Source organism: Thamnophis sirtalis, unplaced genomic scaffold (genome assembly GCF_051295495.1).
Source record: "Thamnophis sirtalis isolate CommonGarterSnake01/CBP01778 unplaced genomic scaffold, rThaSir2_p1.2 scaffold_3, whole genome shotgun sequence".
NCBI lineage: Eukaryota > Metazoa > Chordata > Lepidosauria > Squamata > Natricidae > Thamnophis > Thamnophis sirtalis.
In genome coordinates this window covers 91,795,103-91,808,171 of record NW_028261383.1, presented here as the reverse complement: position 1 = coordinate 91,808,171, position 13,069 = coordinate 91,795,103, and the positions used below count along the sequence as shown (strand labels likewise).

The window sequence follows — 13,069 nt, the reverse complement described above, 5'->3', positions numbered from 1 at the left end:
AAGAATTCAATTTTTTATTTGCAATATTCATAACTATTCTATATTTCTATTCAGGAAGTCAGTTTCTGTCTAGAACATTGTTAATAGAACAACAAACGTTAATTCTACTATGTGAAAGGGCTACAAATACATCAAGCAGACTACAGAAATTTTGATTTACAATTGGCCTAAGTTACTGGCTCATTGTTCACTGAGCACAAATTTTAAAAATTGAATACTTAAATTGGTCAATCAATAATTTTACTTTTTTATATTTTAGTATTTCATTTCAGCCAATATATTTTTATTGGCATGTTAATTTAATCCTTGCAATCTAAAGATCTAATGGTCTACAAATCTGAGAGCCAATTTGTTTTAATAAAACTTACACAAAAGTCAACTAGTCTGCCAGCAGATGGCACTCTATTTAATACTTGGCTTTTTAATAAGAACAATTAAGATAGTATCCAATTGAAATGACTTCACTATGCAAACAAAATATTTATAAGGGAAATCATTCACCCCTTTAAAAATGGATTGTTACAGACAAGCCAATAAATAACACAATGTGAAACTAAGAAATCTGACATTTTGAACATGTATATATAAAAAAGCACATGCTTTAAATGTGTTAGAACATTTTTATGAATAACTCCCTATATAAAAGAACAGACCAACTGTGTTTGCAAGGCAAATGCCCAACTGCAAAACTGTGGATGAAGAATAAGGTATTTTAACCAACTTCATCCACCAACATATTTCAAAAACTGGCACAAACTCTTTACCAGTAAGAAAACCAATGTAGTGAGGCAGCAAGAGCTGGGCTCTATACTTGAAATAAAGCAATCTTTTTTTAACACACGTAGTTATTCAAGCATCAGTAAATTTTACTGGCTTAAAAAACTTTTGTTTGAAATATACGGAATGAACCATAGGAAAAAAGACATGTAAAGGTCAATGAACACAATGATTTATTTAAAAAATAAAAATGTAAAAACGATTTAACCCCTTTTACAGCCATGGAATCATTGTAGAAAAAAATGTGTAGATATTCCAAGTCCTTACAAAGTTAATTCCCTTTCCCTCCCAAGTTTTACTTCAGAATCATGACTTTCCCTCCCAACCCCAAATAAACCAAAATTAAAACAATATCTTGTTCCTAGTATAAAAAACGACTAATGTCCAAGCAATAAAAAAATAGAGTCCATCAATGACTAACACAAAATCGTTGTGTGAAAAGACCCAGTACATCTTCAAGAAAGTGACACAGGCAGCAGAGCGACCCCACCAGGAACATTCGAGATCTGCTTCGCATCACTGGAACCTTTTTGTATGAAGGTGCCTTTAGGCGAAGTGTAGGGGAAGTATTGAAAGCCTGGCCTGGTACAAACGGAGAGCATACTCCATGCGGACAAAACTAACGTCCCCCAGAAGGATCGGTGGGAATTCCCGCTTAGAAAGAGCCGCCTCCATAACCTCCCCCGCCATAACCGCCTCTGTATGGTCCACTGTTACTGCGGGGGCCCCAGCTGCCGCCACCGCCGCCACCCGCACCGCCGCTCTTCATAGGGCCATAGGACGACTGGTGCTGGCTGTAGCTGCCGAAGCCGCCGTACCCATTGCCATAGTCGCCGCCGCTGCCACCTCCGCCGTAAGAGCCGCCACCGTACGAGCCGTAGCCTCCACCACCGCCGCCGCCGCCGCCTCCTCCGTAGCCTCCGTAACTGTTATAGCCGCCGCCGCCTCCTTTGGAGAGACCGTTGTGGTCCCGGTTGCCGGCACCTCCGCCCCTTCCTCTTCCCCGTCCGCCCCAACTCGACCTGGAAGAACCGCCGCCTCCTGCTTGGATGTCTTCTCTCGGCACGGCCTTCTTAACCTCCACCCGGTGGCCCTGGATGGGGTGAAATTTGACCACGGCCGCCTTGTCAGCGGCGTCGTGATTCTGAAAGTAGACGAAGCCGAAGCCCCGCTTCTTGCCGCTCTGCTTGTTGGAGATGATCTCGGCCTTCTCCACAGGGCCGAACTGACTGAAATGCTCCACTAGATCGTTCTCCCCCAAGTCCCCCTTGAGGCCTCCGACGAAGAGTTTCTTCACTTTCGCGTGGGCGCCGGGCCGGGCGGAATCCTCGCGGGAAACGGCCCGCTTCAGCTCAACCACGTTGCCGTCGACAGCGTGCGGCGAGGCAGCCATGGCGGCATCGGCTTCTTCCACAGCCGAGTATGTGACAAAACCGAAGCATCGGGAGCGCTTGGTTTGCGGGTTGAGCACAACCACACAGTCGGTTAGGGTCCCGTAGGCCTCGAAGTATTCTCGCAGCCCAGCTTCCGTCGTCTGCACATTCAGGCCGCCAATGAACAGCTTACAAAGCTGGGAGTTTTCCATGCCGGAGCCGCGGCCGTCACACGCCTCCTCCTCCTCCTCGCTGCTGCTGCCGCCGGTAGGGGGCAGCTGCCGCCGGATAAAAATCGACAGAGGCTACGAAGCAATCTTCGTCGTGGGACAGGTCGGGCCAGATCCACCGGCAGAGAACGGGGAAAGGGGGTGGGGAAAGGAAACGTACAAAATGGCGTCTGCGATTTCTACTCCTCCTCAGGCGCGCTCGCAGCCAGCCACTGCTGCCCACACACAAAGGAAACGCCAAAGGGCCCGCCTTCCGTGGCAGCGCGAGACACACCTCCTTTCCTGGAGTACCGACGGAGCCAACAACCGTCCGCCATTGCCTTCTTACGTTATTACTGAATGATAGATCCCAAAGCCAATCATCTTTCCCGTCCGAGCGACGAGTTGCGTTTAAAAAAGTATGAGGAGGAGCGAATCGTTTAATTGACGTCCGGAAGGAACCTATCACATTTCTAGTTTAAGCAGCCGCGGATAAAACAATCGGTTACGTACTGAGCCGAAGTCCAAAGGAGACAAAAGCCACTCCGATACGCCCATGGACAAAGGCATCAGCCAATAGGCTGTCCAGCTTGTAAGCGCGCGCTTTCTCCTGGAGAGCTCCCTTCTCCCTTGGGCGGGGTTGATAGCGCAACGAAGATAACGAGGTTTATTTGAAAGATTGAGCACGTTTGGCCGTTATCCGATGTCGCGCTCTGCATTTCCCTAGGCTCCTTCCGAACAAGATTTATGAGCTGAGCCACTAGTAGGAGAGCAAGCTTGAGTACGAATGAAAACGAAGGCACCTGTATTGACCAAAAAACCCATATTAAGGCCGTGCCTGTATTAGATCAGCTAAAAATACTAAAAATAAAACTGTTGTTCAGTTTTTCGGAAAAAATAATTCCGGGGGGGGGGGAGGCGGGATGAATACAGTTGAATATTTCCCATCTAGAGTGTGGTAGAACTTGACAAGCATACGAATTCTCCCGAGGGTAAATAAACTCTCAAAACTTATTGTAAAGAAAGACTCCCAAAATTTAGAGGAAGAAAAAAAAAGAAAAATAGTTTTTCTATTTGGAAATTACATATTGAAAAAGATACTTCCTTTGCAATAATTCAGAATATTGTAGCTAATAATGACTTATCTAATAGTATTTCTCTACTACAGTTTTTATAATTGTATATTGTAGATTTATTATAAAGACGTGGCTGATACCTGATCATGCTCATCTTCCATTCCAGCATATCATGTCAAGAAATATAGATAGATAGTAATAAATGTGTAACTTGTCTACCTGCAATTTATCTAAATTACTGGATAATCTGTTATTAAATTTATCTAAATTATTAGTTTATATTTCACATTAAGATATTTATAGTGAAGAAAGTTTCTTGTTTGCAACATTAATTACAATTTTATCTTCTATTTATTCCTTATGCATAAAGCAGAAAATTCCAGTGCCCTCAATAATGAACTTTATTTTAGTTGCATGCTGCCAAATCTGACACTGGTAGCTTACATCACTGAAACCATAAAAGTTTAAAAGGAAGAAAAAAGGTTTCAAATTTAAAAAGGAGTATCGAAAAAAAATATTCAATATAAGAAAAAAGCTATTCATTACTCAATATATGCATTCATGGCATCAGCTAAATCAATTCCTAAATGCCATGCGGGAGAACTCCGTTTTATTTATGTTTTTGTCAAATTTATATATTCATCCATCTCAAACAAAGTGATTTCAGACATTTTAATCAGTTTCAACAAGGCAATAGATGAAAGTCTAGCTTCTGAGGAAAAGATGGTCTACAGTGATAATATATTCTAATTAGCCTCTGTCTTCCTTCACAAAAATGGGATGCCACCAACATTTTCTCCTGGTAGGTCACAAAGCACATCAGTTTTTAAAAAGAAAAAGAATAAAATGCAAAGAAGAAAGTAAGAAAAGGAAAAATATACATGGGTATAGAAGTGACAAAAACAAATTTGATAAATTCACCCTTTATGAAGGTTAAGTATCTTTTCTATAACCCATCCCATATCAACAGTTAGTCCTGGTGCTGCCTCAAAATTGAGGCATCCCAATTGTGCACGGAGTTTAAGATCAATTCCCTGAATTTGGGAGAGAAAACACTTTTGCCTTTGCAAAGGGGCTTCTTTGCCTCCTGAAAATAAGAATCATCAAGTAATTCAGGCAAAGCAAAAAGCATTTATTGGGGGGAGGGAGAATTCAAGTCTTTTTATAGGGTACAGAAACAAATGATACATAACTTCCAGTATATATATGTCAGTAAGTAAATGAGCAAACAAAATACATTGATTGCATTCAAAGTTTGAATAATAGAAAACATTGCTTCTAGAAAGTATTCTACAACTGATGAATTTACGGGTTATATTACTTTTTCCTAGCTAGGTTAGTATCTTTCTTGAAAGTTGCAAGTGTACTCAAGGACTTTCAGAATACTCTTTCTATTGTGTGGTTGCTGAAGATGCAAGTTCTGACATACCAAAAGAAATGACCTTGACTAAAAGAAAAACATGTTTCCTTATAGATAGAGAAGAGGCTTGGACTGCCATGTTAAAAATATTAATATCACCTTTTAAAATGTTAATAAGAAAGCCTAAAATTTGAGGTAACAAGCCTTTTGCTTTACATTTTGCAACATTTCAAGCTATTTCTATAATTATAAAATCATTCTAATCATTGAAACCTTCCAATATTTATAATATGTTATAATTATACAGCATTTCTGGTTCTAGTATTTCTGCATCAGTTTTGACATCTTTTGGACATCTGTCCATTGAAGCAGACATCATTTCTCATATTGTAGATAATAATGGACCTGTAGGAAACCCCCCCCCCCCCGAAAAATGAAATATTTTTGGAAATATTAAAAGGCAGGATAAAATATTTCCCTTAAAGAGAAATTAAAAAATCTGAAGGGAGGCAGAAACCAGCCCGTTTCCTTGCGCCAAGCAGTGGCCAGCTTTTAGAAATGCAGATTTGGTCCTCCATTCAGAAAGTCTGGGTGAAGATAGAAACTCAAGCAACAAAGAAAAGGTTGTCAAAATTAGCTCAGACAAACACCTAAGGTTTGCATTTCCTCCTTTGCCTATAGAGCCAGCTATGACCCCTACATGACCCCTGTTCTGTCCCCACTACACAGGACCCCCTGGCAAGCTGTGGTGGGGCCGGGCCCGTGCACACAAGAGGAGGGGGGAGAAGGGAAGCCTCTGCCCTGGCTTGCACTCATTCCTCAGCCAGCCTGGATTTACAAAAAGAAGAAAGGAATAGCTAAGAACCCCAAGGAGAGCTCGCTGGGCTTTCCAAGAGAGAGAAGAGGCACAGTCGGGACAAGACACACACACACACACAGAGAGAGAGAGAGAGAGAGAGAAGGGGGAGATATAGAGGGGGGGAGATAGGAAAAGATAGACACAGAGATAGGGAGAGACAGATACAGAGGGGAGAGACAGAGAGGGGGGAGATAGAGGGAGACAGCTATAGAGTGGCAGGAGATTGGGGAGAGACACAGAGAGAGATTCAGATGGGTGTGAGATAGGGGAACAGAGACGGGAGAGGGAGACAGACACAAAGGGGAGATACAAGGAGGGGGGGAGATAGAGGGGGAAAGAGACAGACACAAAGAGGGGGAGAGAGAGATAACAGAGACAGATGTCAAAAGGGTTTTGTGACTCTCAGTATTTTTTTAACAAGGGTTCTCTGCCCTAATGACCAGCTTGGTAGGCGCAGCTAAGGGGTTCATGTGACTTAATGGGGGTGAGTGACTGAGTTGGCCATGCCCACACAGGTTTTATCGAGCCCAGTGTTTTGTTTTCTGTGGGAAACAGGTCCAAATGGGTCTTTGACTCTTTAAGGTTGCAGACCCTGCTCTAGTGTGACATGTAGTCATGGACCAGGGGCCAAAGATGTCAAGTGAAACACACATTAGTGAAAGGAGGATTTGCACTGAGTCTGTCGGCTGGAAGATCGGCCATCTTCTGCATTTGCAACCCACCACAGAGCTTGTGACAGGTGATGCACCTGAAGATTATTCTACTCACACATCTTTTAGCTCCAACTATCCACAAACCAGCAGTTTTTATAGTTCCTGTAAAATAGTCAGCCTTGATGTTTGACTTGATGGTGATAGTGTAGCACAAACAGAAACTATGTGATGATTGCCAACAACTATCAGAGGTTTTTTTTTCTCCGGTTCTGCCTTTGCTTCCTTAAGGTGGCCACCTACTCTCAATAGGCCATTTTGATCAAGAAACGGGTCCAGTTTCCTTTGGGAGCTGCCTCTAGAAATACGTCTTTTTTTAGCATACAGTCAATTTCTCATGTATGTTACATACTGCACGGTACAAATGATGATATTTTGAGATTGCTGACATTCTATTCCCGAACGGATGTTTTGGCAATGGTACAGTACCAGCCTTTGAAGTTGCTGTTTGTGGCTCCTTTAAATGACTGGGCTATATGAGTCAGGCAAGTAATAGCCTGAACGACTGAATTCCAGGTTGAGAATCTGCAAAATCTATGTGATTCAAGTCAAGCCTCTGAGGCCACTGTCCAAAATGTAAGAACTGTAGGACAGACTTTAGCATCTGAGTCTTCATCTATCAGGTTGAATGTATCAACTTGAGGAACAGTCTGGTATGTATTGCACAAGAATGCAGGCCTTGAAACCAGGTCGCATCTTTAAGGTGACTTGCAGCAACAGTTCTTGTAGTGTGATCTACGGGATTGTGATCAGTAGGTATATAGTGCCACTGTGTAGGGCAGCTAGATCTCCTAATTCTTAGCACTCGTTAACATAGACATAAAAGTACTTGGCCTCATTGTAGATGTAGCCTAGCACTACCTTACTGTTGGTGTAGAATTCAATATCTTTAAGTTCAATATCCATTTCTGATTAAATAAGTTCAGTTACCTCAACAGCTAATATTGCAGCACAAAGTTCCAGTCTAGTCTAGTATGTTCAGGATATGGAGCCAGTTTTGCTTTGCCCATAACGATTCCACTGTAGCAGTGTGCTTTAGTATCTATTGTTTTTAAGTAGGCAACAGCAGGTATGGCTTTGATAGAAGCATCAGAAAATAAATTTTTGGCCTTTGTACCTCTGTAGAGGGTTAGGGTACAGGGTACAGGGGGATATAGGTCATGCAACCCAAAGATCAGATAAAGCTGTCAAAGGAATTATTCCATTCTGCCTAGGAGTTCCGTTTTTCAATCATGTTTTGCAGGTTAAGTCTCTAAGTAATGCTTTGCCTTTGATTTTGATGGGAGCTGCAAATCCTAATGGATCATACAAACTATTTATTGCAGACAAGACACCTCTACGAGTGAAAGGTTTTTCTTCTGTACTTACTTGGAAGGTAAAGGGATCAGTTCTCAAGTCCCAAGAAGACCAAGACTGCATTGGACTGATAGAGAATCTGTCCCTCAATCTAAGTCTCTTAGATCGTTAAAGTAGTCTTCATAACCTTTTTACTGTTGGAAGCAATTTTATGAAGCCTGAGATTTGAACAGGCAAGCATTTCCTGTGCTCTTTTGGGGAGACTAAATGCAGACTCGTTTGAAGGCATCAGTTTTAAACAATCATCTACATAGAAGTCCTTTTCTATGAATTGTCTGGCATCAGAGCCATACTCTGACTCATCTTTGGCAGAATGTATGAGCCCATAGATAGCGACTGCAGGGAAAGGTCTGTTGCCAAAGATGTATACTTTCATATGGTACTCTATGATGTCTTTGGGGGGATCATTGTCCTTGAACCAAAGAAATCTTAAGAAATTTCTGTGTTCCTTTCTGACAAAGAAGCAACGGGACATTTGTTGAATGACATCTGCAAAGGCAACAGTCTCTGCGAAATTACAAGAGCACTCCTAGAAGTTTTTTATTGAGGTCTCTGGACCTGACAGGAGAAGATCATTTAAGGAAAGACCTTCAAATTTGGCAATAGAGTAAAATATTACTCTAATCTGACCTGGCTTTTTAGGGTGATATACCCCAAATAGTGGTAGGTACCAGCGCTCCTCATAGTCTTTAAGAGAGGGAGCTATTTCTGCATGACCATTCTCAAAAATTTTTCCCTATAAAGGAAAAGAAGTGGTCTCTCATTTCTGGCTTTCTTTGGAAATTATGTTTAAGGGAAAAGAAGTGCTTCAGCACTTGTTCTCTATTGTTAGGCAGATGTCTTCTCTGTGGTTTGAAGGGAAGAGAGGTAACTTGGACTAATCCCTGCCCTGTCTTTTCTAAAGGGAGTTTGTACTCAGTAGATGCTGCCACCTGATTACCATCTTCTGTGAAAGATTGTGCACCTCAAAAGGCCTTGGTCACTGTCACAGGCAAGGTTGTCACTAAAGGAGCCTATGAAAGGACAAGGCAAATGGGAAATGTGTGGTAGTTCCTTTAAGAGGAGTTGGTTGTGGCATGGCTGAAAGATAAAAGGATGTCTATTCTCCAATGTGCTTGTTAGCATCCTGCCAATGGAGATTGGTTTGTGCATGGAAACATAAACAGACATCTCCTATAATGTCCCACCTTAGATCTAATTTCTGAGTGTAGGGGGCATTGTGGAGAACATTGATTCAAGCTGTCACTTTGTGGACTCATAAAATATCTCTCCTTAGGAACAAGACTATCTGAGCCTGAGGATCGAGCTCTGGTATCAGATGTGCTATGCGGTTCAAATGTGGGTGATGAATCGCTGCATTTGGTGTAGGGATTTCAGACCTATGGTCAGAGATCTGGTTGTATTTGATAAGAGTTGGTAAAGTCAGGCATGTTTTCCCATCTACTGCAGTGGCGGGTTCCAGATCCCGTTCCAACCGGTACAGTTGGAACGGGCCCGGCATTGCCCACATGGACGTGCTTGTCGCGCCCACACACACAGGCAGCACACACATGCGTCATACCTGCCTGTGATGCCTCCGCAAGCCTCTGCGATGCTCCAGCTGCTCGGCGGAGCATCACGCAGGGGCCATGCGTGGAAGCGCCAAAGGCTTAAAGGACAGGTAAGGAGCTCAGGCGGGCAGGTGCGCCCTTCAGAGCACCGTACCGGAACAGTACCCGGTGCTCCAGGCAGGCTCCGGTATGCCCGTACTGGGGCATACTGCCTGCAACCGACCACTGATCTACTGACTCGACTTAATAACCAGATACTCTTCTCCCCACCGTCTCCACAATTCCTGCACAAGTTTAAAAGGAATATGGAGTGCTGGGGCCTTTAATGCCAAAGGCATCAAAGAAGGTTGAGCTGGCTAAAGACCTGTTACTTTGGTCGTCTAGAATGGCTTAAAGCGTAATGGATTCATCTCTTTGTCCTGTTGGGTAGACTCTGATTAAACAGATTTTGGAGCAGGACTTGCCATCTGCAATCTCTTTGCAGTCCTCTGTGCATTTTGTGTTGATTTCTGCTGTGGTTGTAGCAGTGTGTTCTTCCTCCATGCCGAGCTCATTGCCACTGGTGCTGGCCCTGGGTGTAAGGCTGTGTTATGGCCTGTGCTGCCACATTCCATACATTTTACCTTACAGTCGTTGGCAAGGTGGGAAACTGATGAGCAGCACTTGTAGCCGATATTGTTCACTTTCAGGAAAGCTTTGCGATCTTCTATGGACTTCTCCCTGAAGGCTTTGCATTTTAGGAGATAATGTGACTTCTGATGTAGAGGACACTGTTTACCAGGATCTCTGCTCTCCATTTCTATATGATAGGATCTGGCAGACCTGTGAAGGGAATTAGTTTTGTGGACTGCTACTGGAGACTTGCAAGGATTACATTCTGAAGGTGCAGCACATGACAATGTGAAGTCAAAGCTAGGGTCATTTCTTGTTTTAGTTTGTTGGCACATGAAGTCCACAAAAACAGAAGGGAAGAAATGGAACATTGTGCTCTCTTTTTTTTGAGCCATGGGCGATCCACTGCTCTTGTAAGTTATAGGGTAACTTTTGTATAATGGGTTGACACCTCTGGCTGTGTCAAGGAATGCAAGTCCTTGAAAGTCCCCTTCCAACTTAGCTACTTGAAGATTGTCTTCCCTATTGAGATGGGCATTGCTGTTTGGCCTGGAGTGCTGATAGACGTACTCTGAGGTGCATTGCAGAAGATCTTGGGGTTCAGCTTCTGGGTCAAGCACATTGCTCTCTCTAAGGCTTTAACTTCTGCTGTGACACCATCTGTGACATGGTGTCTTCTGGTGGTGCTAGAGACTGCTGTATGGCCATATGCAGGTACCTGCAGTGGCAGAGTAGCAGGTCTCTGTATAGTCTTTACCCTGGATCCCACTTGCTGGGTAGCCGCTGTTTCACTCTTCTGTCCCCACTACATGTTAGTCTGTGTGCAGCTTGACATGCAGCTAAACCCACCTATCCTCCAATAAAACGGACCATTTGTGTAGATCTGAATGCCTTATTGGGAGAACAGGATACAGTGAAACTGAAGAAAATAGGGATACATACAGTGAGAATCAAATATAAGATAGACAGTATTAAGTTACTGCTGAACAGAACAATTAATAAATACAAGCAGTTTGACTCTCACCAGCGATGCTCTGTGTGTGAGATGTGGATTCGTCCTTGGATGACCATATGCCACAGATTAAGATGGCTGCTTCTTTGTGCTTCTGCCTTCTCCAAGTTAGGAAATGGAGTCTGATTTCCCAGTGTGCACTTGGTTTGAGAGTGTGGGTTGATGGCAGGTTCAGCTTCAAACAATATAGTTGGGGCATATTTGTCTCTTCAGCCACTAGATGGGGCTAGAGAGCAACAACAGTATATGAAGTTATATGTTGTGGCATGACAGCTCCATAGGAATCTGACAACAGCCAGTGGAATATTAAAGGACATGTTCTTACACAGGAACAGGAAGATCAAATATAAAGCCCAAAAGAAGACCCACCCATTCTCAACTCCATTTTTTCAGCTGTCCCAAAATCACATGTGGTTGGTAGTTTTGCTTCATCAATAAATGGAACCTTTCTTTCTAATCAGCGTCTACTCTCCATTTTATTTCCAATGCCTTTCTCCCAGCTTTGAACTGAACCAGATGGATTTTTCTTCCAACAGACCCATTCTTTGAAAATTGCCACAATTTTATATTATTATAATGTTTTGTGCCATTTTGTAAATTCCCATGGTAACCAAATAGCAAGGGTGCAATTCTTTTACCACATGATTTTACATAAAGATGCAACACATTCCATTGACTTTTGAATAATTTACATCTAAAGTATGTTACATTTTTCTGCTTGTTATATTTTACAAAAGTAAAAATTTGGAACCACATGGTGGCAGAGTAGTATTAAAAAATAATATGTATTCTTGAAGATGGTTAACAAATGAAATGCATTTTTAAAAAGGCACAGACTGCCTTTTATCCTCTTTTTAAAAAGTTCCAATTTCTTTTAAAAAGGGGAAATGGACACAAATCAACTGTAGTTGCCAACATGAGTAAGTAATTTGTCCAGCTCCTCTTGGATGAGTCTGATTTATTAGATCCTTTTTAGTTTAGTTTTGGCTTTAGTTTTTTAACAGAAACTACCCTGTTGGATAATCTATGTTGGGGGTATCAAACTCACAGCATCACGGTGGTGTCACGTGATATAATGAGAAGTTTGCCCCTTTGCTAAACCAAGCGTGGGCGTGGCAAGCATATAATGCATTCGGCCAGCAGTCCGCAAATTTGACAGCCATGATCTAGATGAAGAGAGCCTTTGGCAGCATGACCGCCTGCTGGATTGAATATCTAGTTAAGATATGGAGGAATTATGTTGCAAGCGTCCATTTATACTTAAATAGTTCTAGAATATGATTATAGGGGATTTTTGCTCTGCTCATAATAGTTATGGTTCTTTTTATTCTATGATTTTCCATTTGTATAAAACCACTAAGAGACTAACTATAAGAACGTTATAGTTCAATGTCCATAACATTATGGAGACTATGAATTTCAGTGGGAGAAATGATATTCAAAGTTTACACATGCTACTCAGAAAGCTGTTACACTCATAATTATTTTATATCTAATCCTAAAATAATCATGATAACATACAAAAGTGACATTGGTTAATTGTATAATGCCACAATTGGTAACAGGTTTATTTATTTATTACTGTCAGTTCCTAGATCTGTTTTTCTGCTATCAATATTACCTGCAAAAATAAACTCAGCTTAAAAAACAAAAGCTCAGTGAAGTTCATTCCAGTTTTGGATTTCTATGCTTCTCAAACCAGCAGGAAGCTAAGATTTGAGGACTTCAGCAATATGATTAAAAGCCTAATAAAGCTAAGTGATTTGGAAATTTCTGCTCTGGCAAATAATGGCTTATGAATTACTAGTTAAGTCATTGTTCTGAAAAGTACACTTCTGGGAAATTAGGCTAAATGAATCTTGATGTTAGCTGGGTGACTATCAACTATTTCATTGTGGATGGTATCAATAAATTGAACATTAGATAAGAGAATTTAGGATAAGACTTTTATGGACAAGGAGATCTCCAAATGTTTCCATCAGTGTAATATACGGTATTTCTAACAAAAGGTGCTGAAAAAAGGAATAGAGTAAAAGATAACTGCCTCTACCATTACTTAAAATATTTACCGTGCAGTTTAGTGCCAAAAACAAACAATTATAGTACAAGTCTGATTTAAATTATATATTACCATTTTGAATTTGGGCATTCCATGTGCATATCTGTGTGAAGTAG

At 41.8% G+C, this 13,069-nt stretch overlaps 1 protein-coding gene across 1 annotated transcript; it reads right to left on the bottom strand.

The window, feature by feature from the left end:
- On the bottom strand, window positions 1-2,725 carry HNRNPA0 (heterogeneous nuclear ribonucleoprotein A0). The gene has a single exon (XM_014069771.2). It carries the CDS (start codon window positions 2,360-2,362, stop codon window positions 1,433-1,435), a length of 930 nt encoding a protein of 309 aa, XP_013925246.1. The 5' UTR covers window positions 2,363-2,725; the 3' UTR covers window positions 1-1,432.
- Between the last annotated feature and the right edge of the window lie 10,344 nt (window positions 2,726-13,069).